Raw genomic sequence first — 12,384 nt, 5'->3', positions numbered from 1 at the left:
TGAGGAGAAAACAGCAGGAGACATCAGGCAGATAGAGATGGTGTCTGGAACCAGAAACCCTAAACTAGAATCTAAAGAGAGATGGTGATGGAGATGCCAAAGGTCAAGGACCAGAAACTAAAACTGCCTGGAAAAAGCAAAAAGAGTGCGATAAATGCCTGTGGAGGAAAATATGAAAAGAGGCTCGGTCCTTCCATTTGGTTGTGGTTTTCAGCAGAAAAAAGAGGAAGATAATGTCCGGGGGCCCAGCAGCCTTGTAAAGCTACCCTGTGACTTTAGGTGGGCTGCCTGATTTTGTGCCAGAGGGAGGACTTGTGGCCTGGGCCCCTGGTGGCTGGCCTGGTTCCTGGGACTGCTCTGAGAGAGTCATCTTGGCCCAAGAGGAGTCAGGTCCTCATAAGGACACAGATGTGTGACGGGAGCCATACAAAGGCTCATGGGAAAGAGATGTAGACCAAAAGGAGCTCTAGGGTCCTAGAGGTACCTACCTAGACTTTCCTGTCACAGAATCTCAATAACCCACTCAAAAGTCACTTATCTCCTAGGTCTAAACTATTCCTTGTCTAGAGAGAAATTATTTCCATTTTAATGAAATATTACATTTAATACATCATAACAACATACTTACATTTAAAAGAATCCATTATGGGATGTATGGAAGGATGTCATGCTGGTGTTCTCTTGAGTTCTCTATACTTTCCTACATGTTCCCAGCTCTTTGTGGGGCTATGAGTTCTAATGAGGACAGCAGGAGCAGAGAGCTTTAAAGTTGGGATTCTAGTCTCTTCAAGATGGCTCCTGGGAGCCAGAGGTGGGAGAAAGGGGGAACAGAAATTTTTGTAAAAGCATTTCAAGTCTTCAGAAGCACATTATTTATCTGGCCCACAAGTATTCATTGAGAACCTACCACATGCCAAAAACTGGGTAGGAAGCCCAAAGTAAAAACTAAAAGGAATGTTGTGGTAAAGTGCAATGAGGCAAACAAGTACTGAGGTGAACAAACGGGGACGGGGCAGTCGAAGACCTGAGGAGAGGGGGTGAGCTGAGACTTGAAGGAGCTCACCCTCCAAAGGAGGAGGGTCATTCTAGGCTGAGGAACAGAACAGCACTGGTGAAAGCCCCAGAGTGACAAGTAGGTGTATTTTTGAGGAACTGCCCTTCAGTGAAGCTGGAGCTCATGGGTAGCGGGAAATTGGAAGGCGTGGCATATAGAAACTAGATTCTATTTCAAGTGCAGAATGGTTTTAAGTGGGGGAATGGTATGATCTATATTTTAAGGAGATCACTCTGGCTGACGTATGGAGAATGGATTGTTGGGAGTTAAGAGGGGAGGCAAGAAGACCAGACAGAAAGCTGTTGGAACCGTAGATAGGAAAGAGGAAGGTGGCCCGGACTGAGACAACCCCAGGGGACTCCTACTCAAGATTATTTTGGAACTATGCTGGAGAATCAACAGAACCTGATGAAAAGGCAAAGAAAAATGAAAGCTATTGACTCGGCTTCTTGCCTGAGTACTGAGATGAGGTTGACCAGGGCAGAAATGGGTAGAGGGCTGGAGATCACCAGTTATGGCATAAAAATTACCCCATGTCATTTGACCTTGAATCTAGGAGCTCAGAGGAATGTTCACAACTGAAGATGTAATTCTAGGTGTCATCTGTGTATAGGTGGTGTTGGAACTCATTGTCCTAGGTGAGATGAGAAAAGAGAGGAAGTCCCAGGGCTGGGTGCTTCAACATCAGTGTTTAGATCTGGGCCTGCGTGGCAGGAGATACAGGAAAGAGGACAGAGAAGGAAGAAAGAAAACCAGAAGTGTGGAATTATGGACATTTGGGCACAGTTTCAACTTACTATAGTACTGGTGCTCTGAGTATTGACTGTAGACCACTGTAGACAATGTTTGCTTATGACAACAAAGTAAACTATATTTTTATGGCACTTAACAGTTCCTATAGCTGTTAGCTAAACCTTTAAATCAGAGAGATGACAACTTATGGTCTTTTCAGAGTCAAGTGTAGGAAGAAGAGCTGCCATTTGGAGAACTGGGTTTGTTTCAGCTTACAAATTTTAGCTGAGTTTGGGCAATTAAGATAGCTTCTTTGAGCACAATCTCCTCATCTGTACACTGGAGGCAGCAGCCCCATTTCCTGCACAGGGTGGGCGTGTGGATTGCATGCTGTTTGGGAAAGCTTGGTAACAATATTGTGAGTCATCATTTCTGAAATAGAAATGTCGGCAAGGAAGGCCAATGCCTTCACACCTGGTAGGCACTGCTTGAGCGATTCGAAAGTAAAGGTTGCCAGCTAATGACCACTCAAGACTTACAAGGTAAATGAAAGAATACATTACTGGGCTTAAAAAACATGGCTTGCTAATGAATCTCAACCTAACGGCAACTCCATTTCAGTTCTGATGAATCTAAGTTCCTGCTTTCCAGGATCCTTGGTGTCACATTTGGGTCTGAATTGCTTTCTTTAGTGAGTAGGTGAGTGTAAAAGTGTGCAGGGTGTTCTGAGGCCACCTCAGGTCAGCAGTTTCTTCTCCACGGCACCCCCCCCCCCTGCCCCGACAGGCCCAAGCCTGTCTGTTCTGCCTGCGAATGCTGGAGATAGGGGCCAGCAGAGGGGGTCCTGTACCTGGAAACACTGCGGTCTCTTGGGAGCCTGTGACAGAGTCCCCAGTAGTGTTCTTAGATTCCAGTCTTGTAGGTCTGGGGCAGTGACTAGAACTTGTCCACAAGCTCCCTAGAGGGCTGTGGGGAAGGCAGGTTGTGGGGGTGATGGAACCCCAGTTTCACACAAACCATAGGGCGTGAGTAGAGGTCCTGGCGAAAGGAAAACATGGGACTCTCAGTCCCAAAGGGCCTCAACAGAAGAGGAAAGAGACTACATATGTGGTTTCAAGATGGGGCCTGTGGAAGCTTCCAGATCAGCTTGTTAGCAGGCCCACACCCCAGCTCCCAGGCTCAGGCAGCCTCTTGCCTGACGGGTGCACCCACTGGGCGGCGAAGATTCTTGGCTGCCCCTTAACTAGTGGCATACCACCACCTCCCTCTCTGAAGGTGGATTAGGTTTTCTTTCCTAACAGCCCAATATCGTTCTTTCCTTTGTGACTACAGCCCTTGCAGAAGCGTCTTCCAATGACCTCTCCCTCAGCCACTACAGAGAACCCCCACGGACTGGGCATTTGAGGAAGGAAAGGACCTAAAGACAAGGTCTTGCCACTAAACCCAGAATGCTTTGTAACCGTGAAGGAAACCCAGTGAGGGTGAGAACGCAAAGCAAAACCCCACCGGGCCGCCTCCCTCGGCAGCGGCCTGTATTGCCAGGGTGCGTGCACTAGCCTGCCTCTTCAGTTTTATTCCGAGTCTACTTGAAAGTTTGTGCCTATGTCTACACAACACTTGATTTGGGTCACACCACTGACAGAAAAGCAACGTTTCCTCCTGCGCGGTACAAAAGAAGTGACGAGAGAGTCGTGAGCATCCGGACTGAGACACGTCGAGAGCTTAACGGGCGGGTTTCCCATGGGTGCCAATGAGGCATTTATTTCTAGGCTAGCAGCTCAAATAATAAACCGTTTTAACAGTCAGACAGAAGCTTCCCTGAATGCCATATAATAGTGTTTGTAAACAATGACTTTTTGTTTTTGGTCTAAACTTTAGACTCTAAAGAAAACATCCAGTCATTCATTCACAACAGAGCAAAACTTTCACACCTTTTTTTTGAGATGATTTTTCATACATACAATCCCAAATTGGGCGCTTTTTTTGGTATTAACTTTTATAAAAATGAAGTTTGCTACTACTGTGCTAAAAGGCCCTGAAGGGTGTTTACACAGACTGTACAGATGAGGCAACTGAATATTTGTATAGGATCCCTTTGCAAATGAAGATCAAAGTCAAAAAGAAAAAAACAAATTCACTTTATTTTAAAGACAATGATTGGCATACAGAAGGTATGCACCAGCATAAAATAAACTTTCATGAAAAGCATTAAAATCCATTATAAATTAATTTATTAAATAGGTATTTGGTATATGTGATGGTTTTATTAGATATTACTCTTATTTATTGCCAACCCCCTCCCCCAAAGTCAAAACAAATCAGAAAAATCTCATAACTCCAATTTACACTAAATAATTTATTTTCCCAAAATGTGTATGTGTTCTGAGATGTGACACATGATATACAGTTCCATTGGTCATTCTCTATCAATCATAATATGACAGGACACAAGAGGCTAAAAATGGCTCATCATAATTTATTTTATGTTAAAATGTACAGCTTTTTTTTGTTTGTTTTTTTTTTTTCTTTTTTTTTGAAGTGACTGACTAAAAAGAGAACAGATAAATACAAGAGTGTCGCTGGCTCCTATTTTATACAAGGATTACGCCTCTCCTGCTTGGCCCTTACAGTCACCCTGTACAGGTACAAAGGCTACAAAAAAGGAAGCAATATAAACAGACACAAATAACTTTTTTTTGCTTTTTTACATGCGATTTGTAAGCTTAGTTTGAGCTATTCACAAGCTACTTCTCTATTTTTCCTTAAAAAATAACTCCAATATTTTATAAAGATAGAAAAATCTACAGATGGAATGAAAATGTAAAGTTAGAGGCATTTCCATAAAATAGCAACTTTACACCAAATTCACTATTTTTTTTAAATCCTGCCAAGTATTTGGACATATATGAAATGTTTCAAAACCTGACAGATAAACACTGAGATATGCTTCATTCAATAAACAGAAGTCTGCATTTATAAAACAGAAAGCTGCCTTTTTTCCCCAAAGAAATCTGTCACCAAAATGGAAAAGGGTCTCAACTTTACACCAAACATTTAGCAATAAAACCCTTTTGACTAACCAAATGGGAATAGCTTTTATAGCTCTTTACAGTTTTATAATTAACAAAAATATAGTTTTTTTTTAAACCCTCAAATTAGGGCACCCTAATCAAGGCAAAAAACTTAAGAAATGGCTTACTGTTAGCACAACACTTGTACAGTACTACAAAATGCACTGTCACTAACAAAGACATTAGCGGCATGCTGAAGTGTCACCTTAAACAAAATATACAATAACTGAAATGCTAAAGGCATTTACATGGAGTGGACAGGGAAGAAAAAAACGTTCTAGGTTCAGTATTAAAACAGATAATTTGGTGGGGCGGGGCTTGATATCCACATCATTTCATGGAAGCAGGCACAACAAGTGGCTGCCTTCAAATTGTAGTCCAGAGAGGCCTTCCTTTGCAGAGAATTTCATATAAAAGTAACAGAAACAAAGATACCAAAAAAGAAAAAGGAAAAAAAGAAACACAACTTGTATAAGGCTTTCTGCTGCATACAGCTTTTTTTTTTTTTTTAAATAAATGGTGCCAACAAATGTTTTTGCATTCACACCAATTGCTGGTTTTGAAATCGTACTCTTCAAAGGTATTTGTGCAGATTCAATCCAATAGTGATGCCCAGGGGGGTCTTGTGACTGCCCAGGTTGCCTACCTTCTCATGTAGGACCCATTGAGAGACTGTTTGGACATGCCTGTGTTCATGTAGCCGTGATGTCCGGGGGCTGTGTACATCATGTTACCATGGGGCGGGGTCTGCATTGGCTGCTGGGCATATGGCTGGGTTCCCATCATGCCCATCTGCATCTGCATAGGGTATTGGGGTGTTTGATTCATGTAGCCATGATTGCTGTGATAGCCACTGTTCATCATCGGCTGGGACATGCTGTACCCATTCATGGCATTGAGAGTATTCATGTTCATGTTCACAGAGTTGACATTGTAGGCTGGGGCTGGCATCAGGTTCACACTCATGTTCATGCCTCTCTGCATCGTTAAAGTCCGTGCAGGACCCTGCATGGCTACAGTCTGGGAGCGCCCATAGATCTGCGATTGATGGGTGGCAGCGGCTGGTGACAGAGATGCCGATTTGGTTCTCATGGAGACGTGGCCCTTGCTGGCAATCTGGGTTTGCAGTCTTTGGCTGTGGGAGATGCCAATGTTTGATGCAGCCATGTTCCGTTGCAAAAGAGGCGGTGGCAGATTCATCGGAGGAGGAGTCAGGTTGGGGGGTGGGGTCATTGTAGCTTGTGCTTGGGGTCCCCCAGGGACGGAGTGCGGAGACTGAGAAAGCTGGACAAGCCCTGTGTTGCTTAATGGTGTGGACAAAGAGGCACTGTTTGCATAGGAAGTTACAGCAGCGGAATGGCTGTAAGGCAATGAATGATCAATAAGTGTATTAGTTAACTGCTGTAGTTTGGCAAGGCTGAAGGTGGCTGATGGCTGTGGGTAATGCCCAGCCCCAAAATCACTCTGACCCATTCGTTCATATAAGCCAATGTTGGCGTTGCCAGTCTCGGGGATGTCGGCCAGCTGCATCGGTGGGGTGAAGTTAGCGGCCATGCTACACTGAGCCAGCCCCTGGCTGCTGCTCGGAGGCCTCTCCACCACACAGCCTTGAGGAGACTTGACGCTGCAGGTTGGGGGAGAACTGATGTTGGTTTGCTGCAGCATGCTGCAGCTCCCACTGATGTTGGACATCTGCTGAGTGACAGCACAGCTGCTCTGTGTCAGATTGCTAGAGGTGAGGTTGCTATAGGAGCAGCTGTTCTGTGAAGAGCCGTTTCCGCAAATGCTGCCGCCCATAGTAGAATCGTAGCTACTGGGGTTCTCATAGTTCTCGGTTGTGCTCTCGATACTGCCCAGGTCACTAAATCCGCTGTCCACGACTTGCTGGGAATGATCTGAAACTGATGGGACATCCATCATTGGACTGGTTTCCATGTTCTGCAAAGACGGCACAGAGATGGCACTCTGATCTGGGCTGATTTGGGCATAGCTGTTTTCCAGGGCAGGGACGCTTGGGCTGTTGACGGAACGTACTGACTGGCCAGGATGGGAATGGACGGATGAAACTGGGCTACTGTGGTCTGACTGCTGGCAATCGTCCAGAGTGGCGGCTATCTGTGGGCTTTGGTCTGCATGGGTGTAGCTCTGTAGGCTTCTGCAGGCCTCTTGAGTCTCGGCACAATCCTGAAAAGTGTCGTCCTGTTCACTGTTCTCCTGTGTCAAAGACTGAACTGCCTGAACGGTCTCAGAGTCAATTTCCATGGCCGTCGTGTTTCTCTCTTTGAACTCAGAATCCACTTCTTCGCCACTTTTTTGGTCTTGCTTCTGTGCCTGTTCTTCTGGGGACTCCTCATCAGATTCAGGTGCAGCTTCAGTTTCTCCAGCAAGCTCCTTAGGTTCACTGTTACACGGGGCTGCAAGGTCAACGCCACAGTCCATTAGGACCTCTGAGTTCGAATGACTAGGCTGGACACTAAGGTCTAAAAAAGCCTCCTGGTTTTCCAGTACTTCTTTGAAGGATTCTCTTGGGCGTTCTTCCTTCTCCGCTTCTGCACACTCCATGTGACTGTCATCTTCATCATCTGCATCGTGACCCTCATTGTGAGATGGCTCTTCATCCTCTTCCTCCTCCTCTTCATGATCATCCAGAGGAACAGGGTCATCTTTGTCCATGAAGACTTCTGGTTCCTCTTTTTCCTGACTTTTAGCACCACCTGGGGCTTTTTCTACATTTTCTTCTTCTTCCTCCTCTTCCTCCTCCTCTTCCTCCTCCTCCTCCTCTTCCTCCTCAGGTTTGATTAAATCATCTTCTGGTTTTTCACCTGGTGATTTAGTTGGACTTATCGGTGCACATGTTTCGTCCCTTCTATTTTCATCCCGAGGCAGCAGGGGTTCCACGGCTTCTTTGACCTCCTCCTCGATCCTGGTGGGAGGGGGGCTGGTTTTGCCTTCTGGAGTCTCCTTCTGTTCTTCTACCGTTATCTGGTCATCAGGTTCCATGGGTGTTTCTGGCGGAGTGTACAAGTTCAGTTTAAATCCGGTCTTCCTCTCTTTGTTTGGCCTCCACTTAGATAGACTACGTTTTGTTCCTTTTGGCCAAACTTGTTTGCACTTTAGAGGTTCAAGATTGTCTCTACTGCCTTCTTTCAAGTTATCTGTATCATCATCCATATTGTCTTAGCGAGGAGACAGAGAGAAACGAGGGAAAGAAAAACAAAGTCTTAGAAAGCATAACCTTGAACAATTTGAATTCATTCTTTTCAATTAATAAGTAAACGCTGCTTTTGATTTCAAGACTTGATGATAAAGACATAATCAAAACAAATACAGAATCATATTGTGCTACCAACCGAGTAAATACTAGGTCTGGGAAAGTAATGTATGTCTTGTATGTTCCCTCCCTATCTCTGACAGAAAGTTGTGCTTTTTACAGAAAGCACATGGATACAGACAACTATAATACTCTTATTTGAGTTTAACAAATAAGACATTCTCTGCTGTTAAAGCCTGGAATTCCATAATGTAAAATGAATAGAAGCCTAATTCACATCTCTAATCCTGAGAAAGTGAACGCCTGTTTGTGGACATTTACTAGATTTTTTTTCCTTAAATAGTTTATTGTCAAGTTGGCTTCCATATAACACCCAGTGCTCATGGACATTTACTAGGTTTAAAGGATCTCAGATGACATTATTTACTTTGATTTGAATGTTCTCTCTGACATAAAAGTAAACTGTGTACCTCCGAAACAAACGAAGACATAACTAAATATCCAAAACAAAAATGCATCTTTATCTATGCCAGAGGATCATCGTTTTTACATGACACAAACTATGATGTATTTACCATGAAATGACTGAATATTTAAACTACTGGTATTCTTTTTATCACTAATTCTGTCAACATTGTATTTTGATCAATTTACTGATGAAGTATAAGGTCTGAATATTAAAGTAAATAAGAAACAAACCAAAACTGCCATGCTCATTTTAACTCAGCGAATCTTATTTTTACTGTACCTTGATGCACATATGAACAGAAATCAATTTGTAAGTACATTTATATAAACATAAGCAAGCAAACAAATATATATGTGAATAAATACAAATATAAAACACCTAAGTCTTCGTTAGATCTTTATAAAGTTAAAGCTCACACTGGTCTCCTGGAGGAGTCAATGTAAAGGAAAAGCTTTACGAAGAAAAACAGCCTTATTACAAACATTACTTTGGAGAACAAACATAAGATTTTACAGTCAATGTGGAACAGAGATCTTTTTTTGCCAGAATGGAGTGATTGCTAATCCAATCAGTACAGAGCAGGGTAAGCCTTAGCTCATTTATGTAATAAAGGATTACATGTAAACTTACCTGCAAGGATTACATTCAGATTGGCTAGCTGAAAACATACGTGATGGGGACGGATTCCTTCAGAAGTTCAAAGTACAACGCCCAATTAACAGTCACTTCAAGATGCTCAGACAGTTTTATTTCTATTCACTTGGGCAGGTAATAACCATGCCAACGCCCCCGGAGTGCACATGCCACTGGACCTACGCCTTTTGTAGGAATATCTCTCTAAATCAGAAGAGGAGTTTTCTGATGATTATTTTTTTTTTAAAGAAAGAAGATCCTGAAAGGAATCAGGAGTAATATGGCCACTTAGGATTTTAAAGACAAATGGCACCAAGTGGAGAGTGAAAGGTAGTGATGATTCATTTACAGGCTCCTGAGAAGAGTTAAGAACTGGAAATAGACTCAACGTCCACACAGAAAATGGTGTCTTACTGCAGTTTTGTGTTGTTTGTTTGTTTGTTTAAAGGAAAGAAGAAAAAGGTTTAGATTCTTTATACGCAGGGCAAGATGTATTCTCTCAGCAAACTACTGTATGTAGTAACAGAATACCTATTAATGATATAAGTCAGGAAGATGCTTGCTCAAGCCCTTGAAATTGTGGCTTTTCAAAAGCAAAGAGACACCTGCAGCTCCCAAAGAAATGAGATGGCCTTCTTCTAGATGGGAAGAGATGTTGGAGTAAGTTTTTAAATAGAGTCATTTCAACTGCAGAGTGGACAGATTGTCTCACAGATTCTCATGATTCAGCTGGGAGCTTAAGTTCCCAGCCCAAAAGGCAAAGAATGTTGCTTTTAAACAGGATATCAAAGATGGTTCACTGGTATTAGTATTTTTTTTAGAGGATGGGGTGGGGTGTCTCTGCCGATAGCAAATTTTGAATTAGTAATTTAAAAGGAAGGACAATTTCCTGATTTCTTGTCCTACATTGTCCTATATTACCAAAGCTACTACTGATGGTGTGGGTGAGTTGAAATGATTCTTGATAATAATATATCCTAAGACAACACTAATAACAAGATGCGTCATCAATTTTTTTTATATTTTTTATTTATTTCTAAGAGAGGAAGAGAGACAGACAGACAGACAGACAGTGTGAGCAGGGGAGGGTCAGAGAGAGAGAGGGAGATACAGAATCTGAAGCAGGCTCCAGGCTCTGAGCTAGCTGTCAGCACAGAGCCTGACGCGGGGCTCGAACCCACGAACCATGAGATCATGACCTGAGCTGAAGTCGGACGCTTAACTGACTGAGTCACCCAGGTGCCCCGCGTCATCAATTTTTTATAGGAAAAAAGAAATTATTGCATTCAATGCTCACATTGACAGTAATATAAACCCTGATTCTGGAACTATTAAATGTGGGGGCACCTGGGATGCTCAGTCAGTTAAGCATCTGACTTCGGCTCAGGTCATAATCTCACGGTTCGTGGGTTCGAGCCCCACGTCAGGCTCTGTGCTGACAGCTAGCTCAGAGCATGTAGGCTGTTTCAGATTCTGTATCTCCCTCTCTGACCCTCCCCTGCTTATACTGTCTCTCTCTCAGAAATAAATAAAACATTAAAAAAAAATTGGAAATATTAAATGTGAAAAAAAGCACTTAGTAGAATCAAGGAGATGCAGTGTGTTTCTTTCTGAGAGACTGCAAAGTTTTTGAGGACAAGCCACTTTCTAAGATGAACCCACCTAGAGGAATGTTCTGGCCTTAGAGTTGTTTACAATAAAATCTAATTCCAGGAAGAAGGGATAGAACCCTTTACGAATGAGAACAGACAGATGAGCCCTTATTCCTGGTGGGTCAACACAACCTCAGAGATGCCTTTGGGTATAACTCCAGGTACCTGCCTTTTGGCAGTAATATACAAGATATTTACAAGGATAAGATTTTTATAATTCCTCCACTTACTTCTACAAGGGTCAGCATTCTTAAAACAATGATTGTCTTTTTCTTCCTCTTCCTCTGCTTTTCTCTTCTTCCCAGGCTGATGTTGGAATGCTTTTCTTAGGACTGGCTTCCCGCCATCTTCCTCCACTTCAATCTCACAGGTAGGCTCCAGGTGTGGCATTGGCCTCTCTTCATCTGAGTTGTCAAAGGGCTCATTTAATACTTCTGTCGTCTCAGAAATGGTCTCAGTTGTTACACTGCTGTTGATCCTCCTGCGTTTACGACCCCTTTTCTTCTTTAGCACAAAAGGCCGCTGAAATTAATTCCAAACATAATACATAAGAGCTCATGAGAAATTAAATGGTTGAGTCGATATGCAGCAAACATGTACTGAAGCCATGTCTCAGAATCTTACACATAAAGACTTCTGTAATGCCTTTGTACTTAACCTTCCATTTGATGTTTAACATCCCTCTCGGGCTCCAACTACACAGGCAAGTGTTTTCCAAATAAAACAGTTGTTTACTCAAGAAGACGCTTTGAGAGGGAACATCACTGCAGCTGAACTGTAGACTTTAAAGAGCTAAGGTTTGCTTTTCTAGAATGTATTTTCCAGTGGTACTTGCAGACTTCAATATTCTGCATCATAGCTATTAAGTCCTCATCTACATAGATGTTTCCATAAATGTTGCAATAATCAACTAGCCACTGGCTCACTCATTTAACACTTGATAACTGTTCAAGGAGCACCTTCTCTACGCAAAATGCTACAGGAAGTTTGATGGTATACAAGGCTAACCTGGTTGTTCCCCATTTCATAGAACTTCAGGAACAATGAAAAGGGAAGAAGATAGGGCCCTAGGAGAAAGGATTGCTTTACTGTTTAAAATGGTAAGAGAGTCATGTATTGGTAACTACAGGGATGTCAGCAATTGATTAATTTTATAAAGTATTTTATTACAAAAGGCATCCAAAAATCCAAAACATTAAAAGACATGTGAAATCTGTCTTATTTATAGAAGATATGAAAAAATTTCTTCTGATTGCAATACAGGTTGGTAGCAATTATAAAATACTTTTGCTCAAGCAAAAAAGCATTTAATAAAACAAAATTAAAATACAGGAACAGATTTGCTGCTAAAATGGAATCTGTCAATAGTGGGCCTGAAAAATTATTTAAAATACATTGCAAAGAAGGTTCAGGGGCACCTGGGTGGCTCAGTTGGTTAAGCGTCTGACCTCCGCTCAGGTCATGGTCAACGCAGTTTGTGAGTTTGAGCTCGGGATCAGGCT

The 12,384-nt window shown here is 42.6% G+C and overlaps 1 protein-coding gene across 5 annotated transcripts in view; it reads right to left on the bottom strand.

Moving 5' to 3' along the window:
• Positions 1 to 3,903: 3,903 nt before the first annotated feature.
• KAT6B (lysine acetyltransferase 6B) overlaps positions 3,904 to 12,384 on the bottom strand; it is a 195,231-nt gene continuing 186,750 nt past the window's right edge. For all 5 annotated transcript variants that reach the window (XM_039235103.1, XM_039235106.1, XM_039235107.1 and 2 more), the window contains exons 17-18: positions 11,113 to 11,404; positions 3,904 to 8,033 (exon numbers count right to left, since the gene is read on the bottom strand). In XM_039235103.1, the coding sequence (XP_039091034.1) occupies positions 5,500 to 8,033; positions 11,113 to 11,404 (2,826 nt within the window). In that variant the 3' untranslated portion in view covers positions 3,904 to 5,499. The remainder of the gene's footprint in view (positions 8,034 to 11,112; positions 11,405 to 12,384) is intronic.

Source organism: Hyaena hyaena, unplaced genomic scaffold (genome assembly GCF_003009895.1).
Source record: "Hyaena hyaena isolate Hyena2069 unplaced genomic scaffold, ASM300989v1 scaffold_97, whole genome shotgun sequence".
Classification (NCBI taxonomy): Eukaryota; Metazoa; Chordata; class Mammalia; order Carnivora; family Hyaenidae; genus Hyaena; species Hyaena hyaena.
Note: the sequence above shows the minus strand (reverse complement) of the source record. Positions and strands in the feature narration are given on the sequence as shown.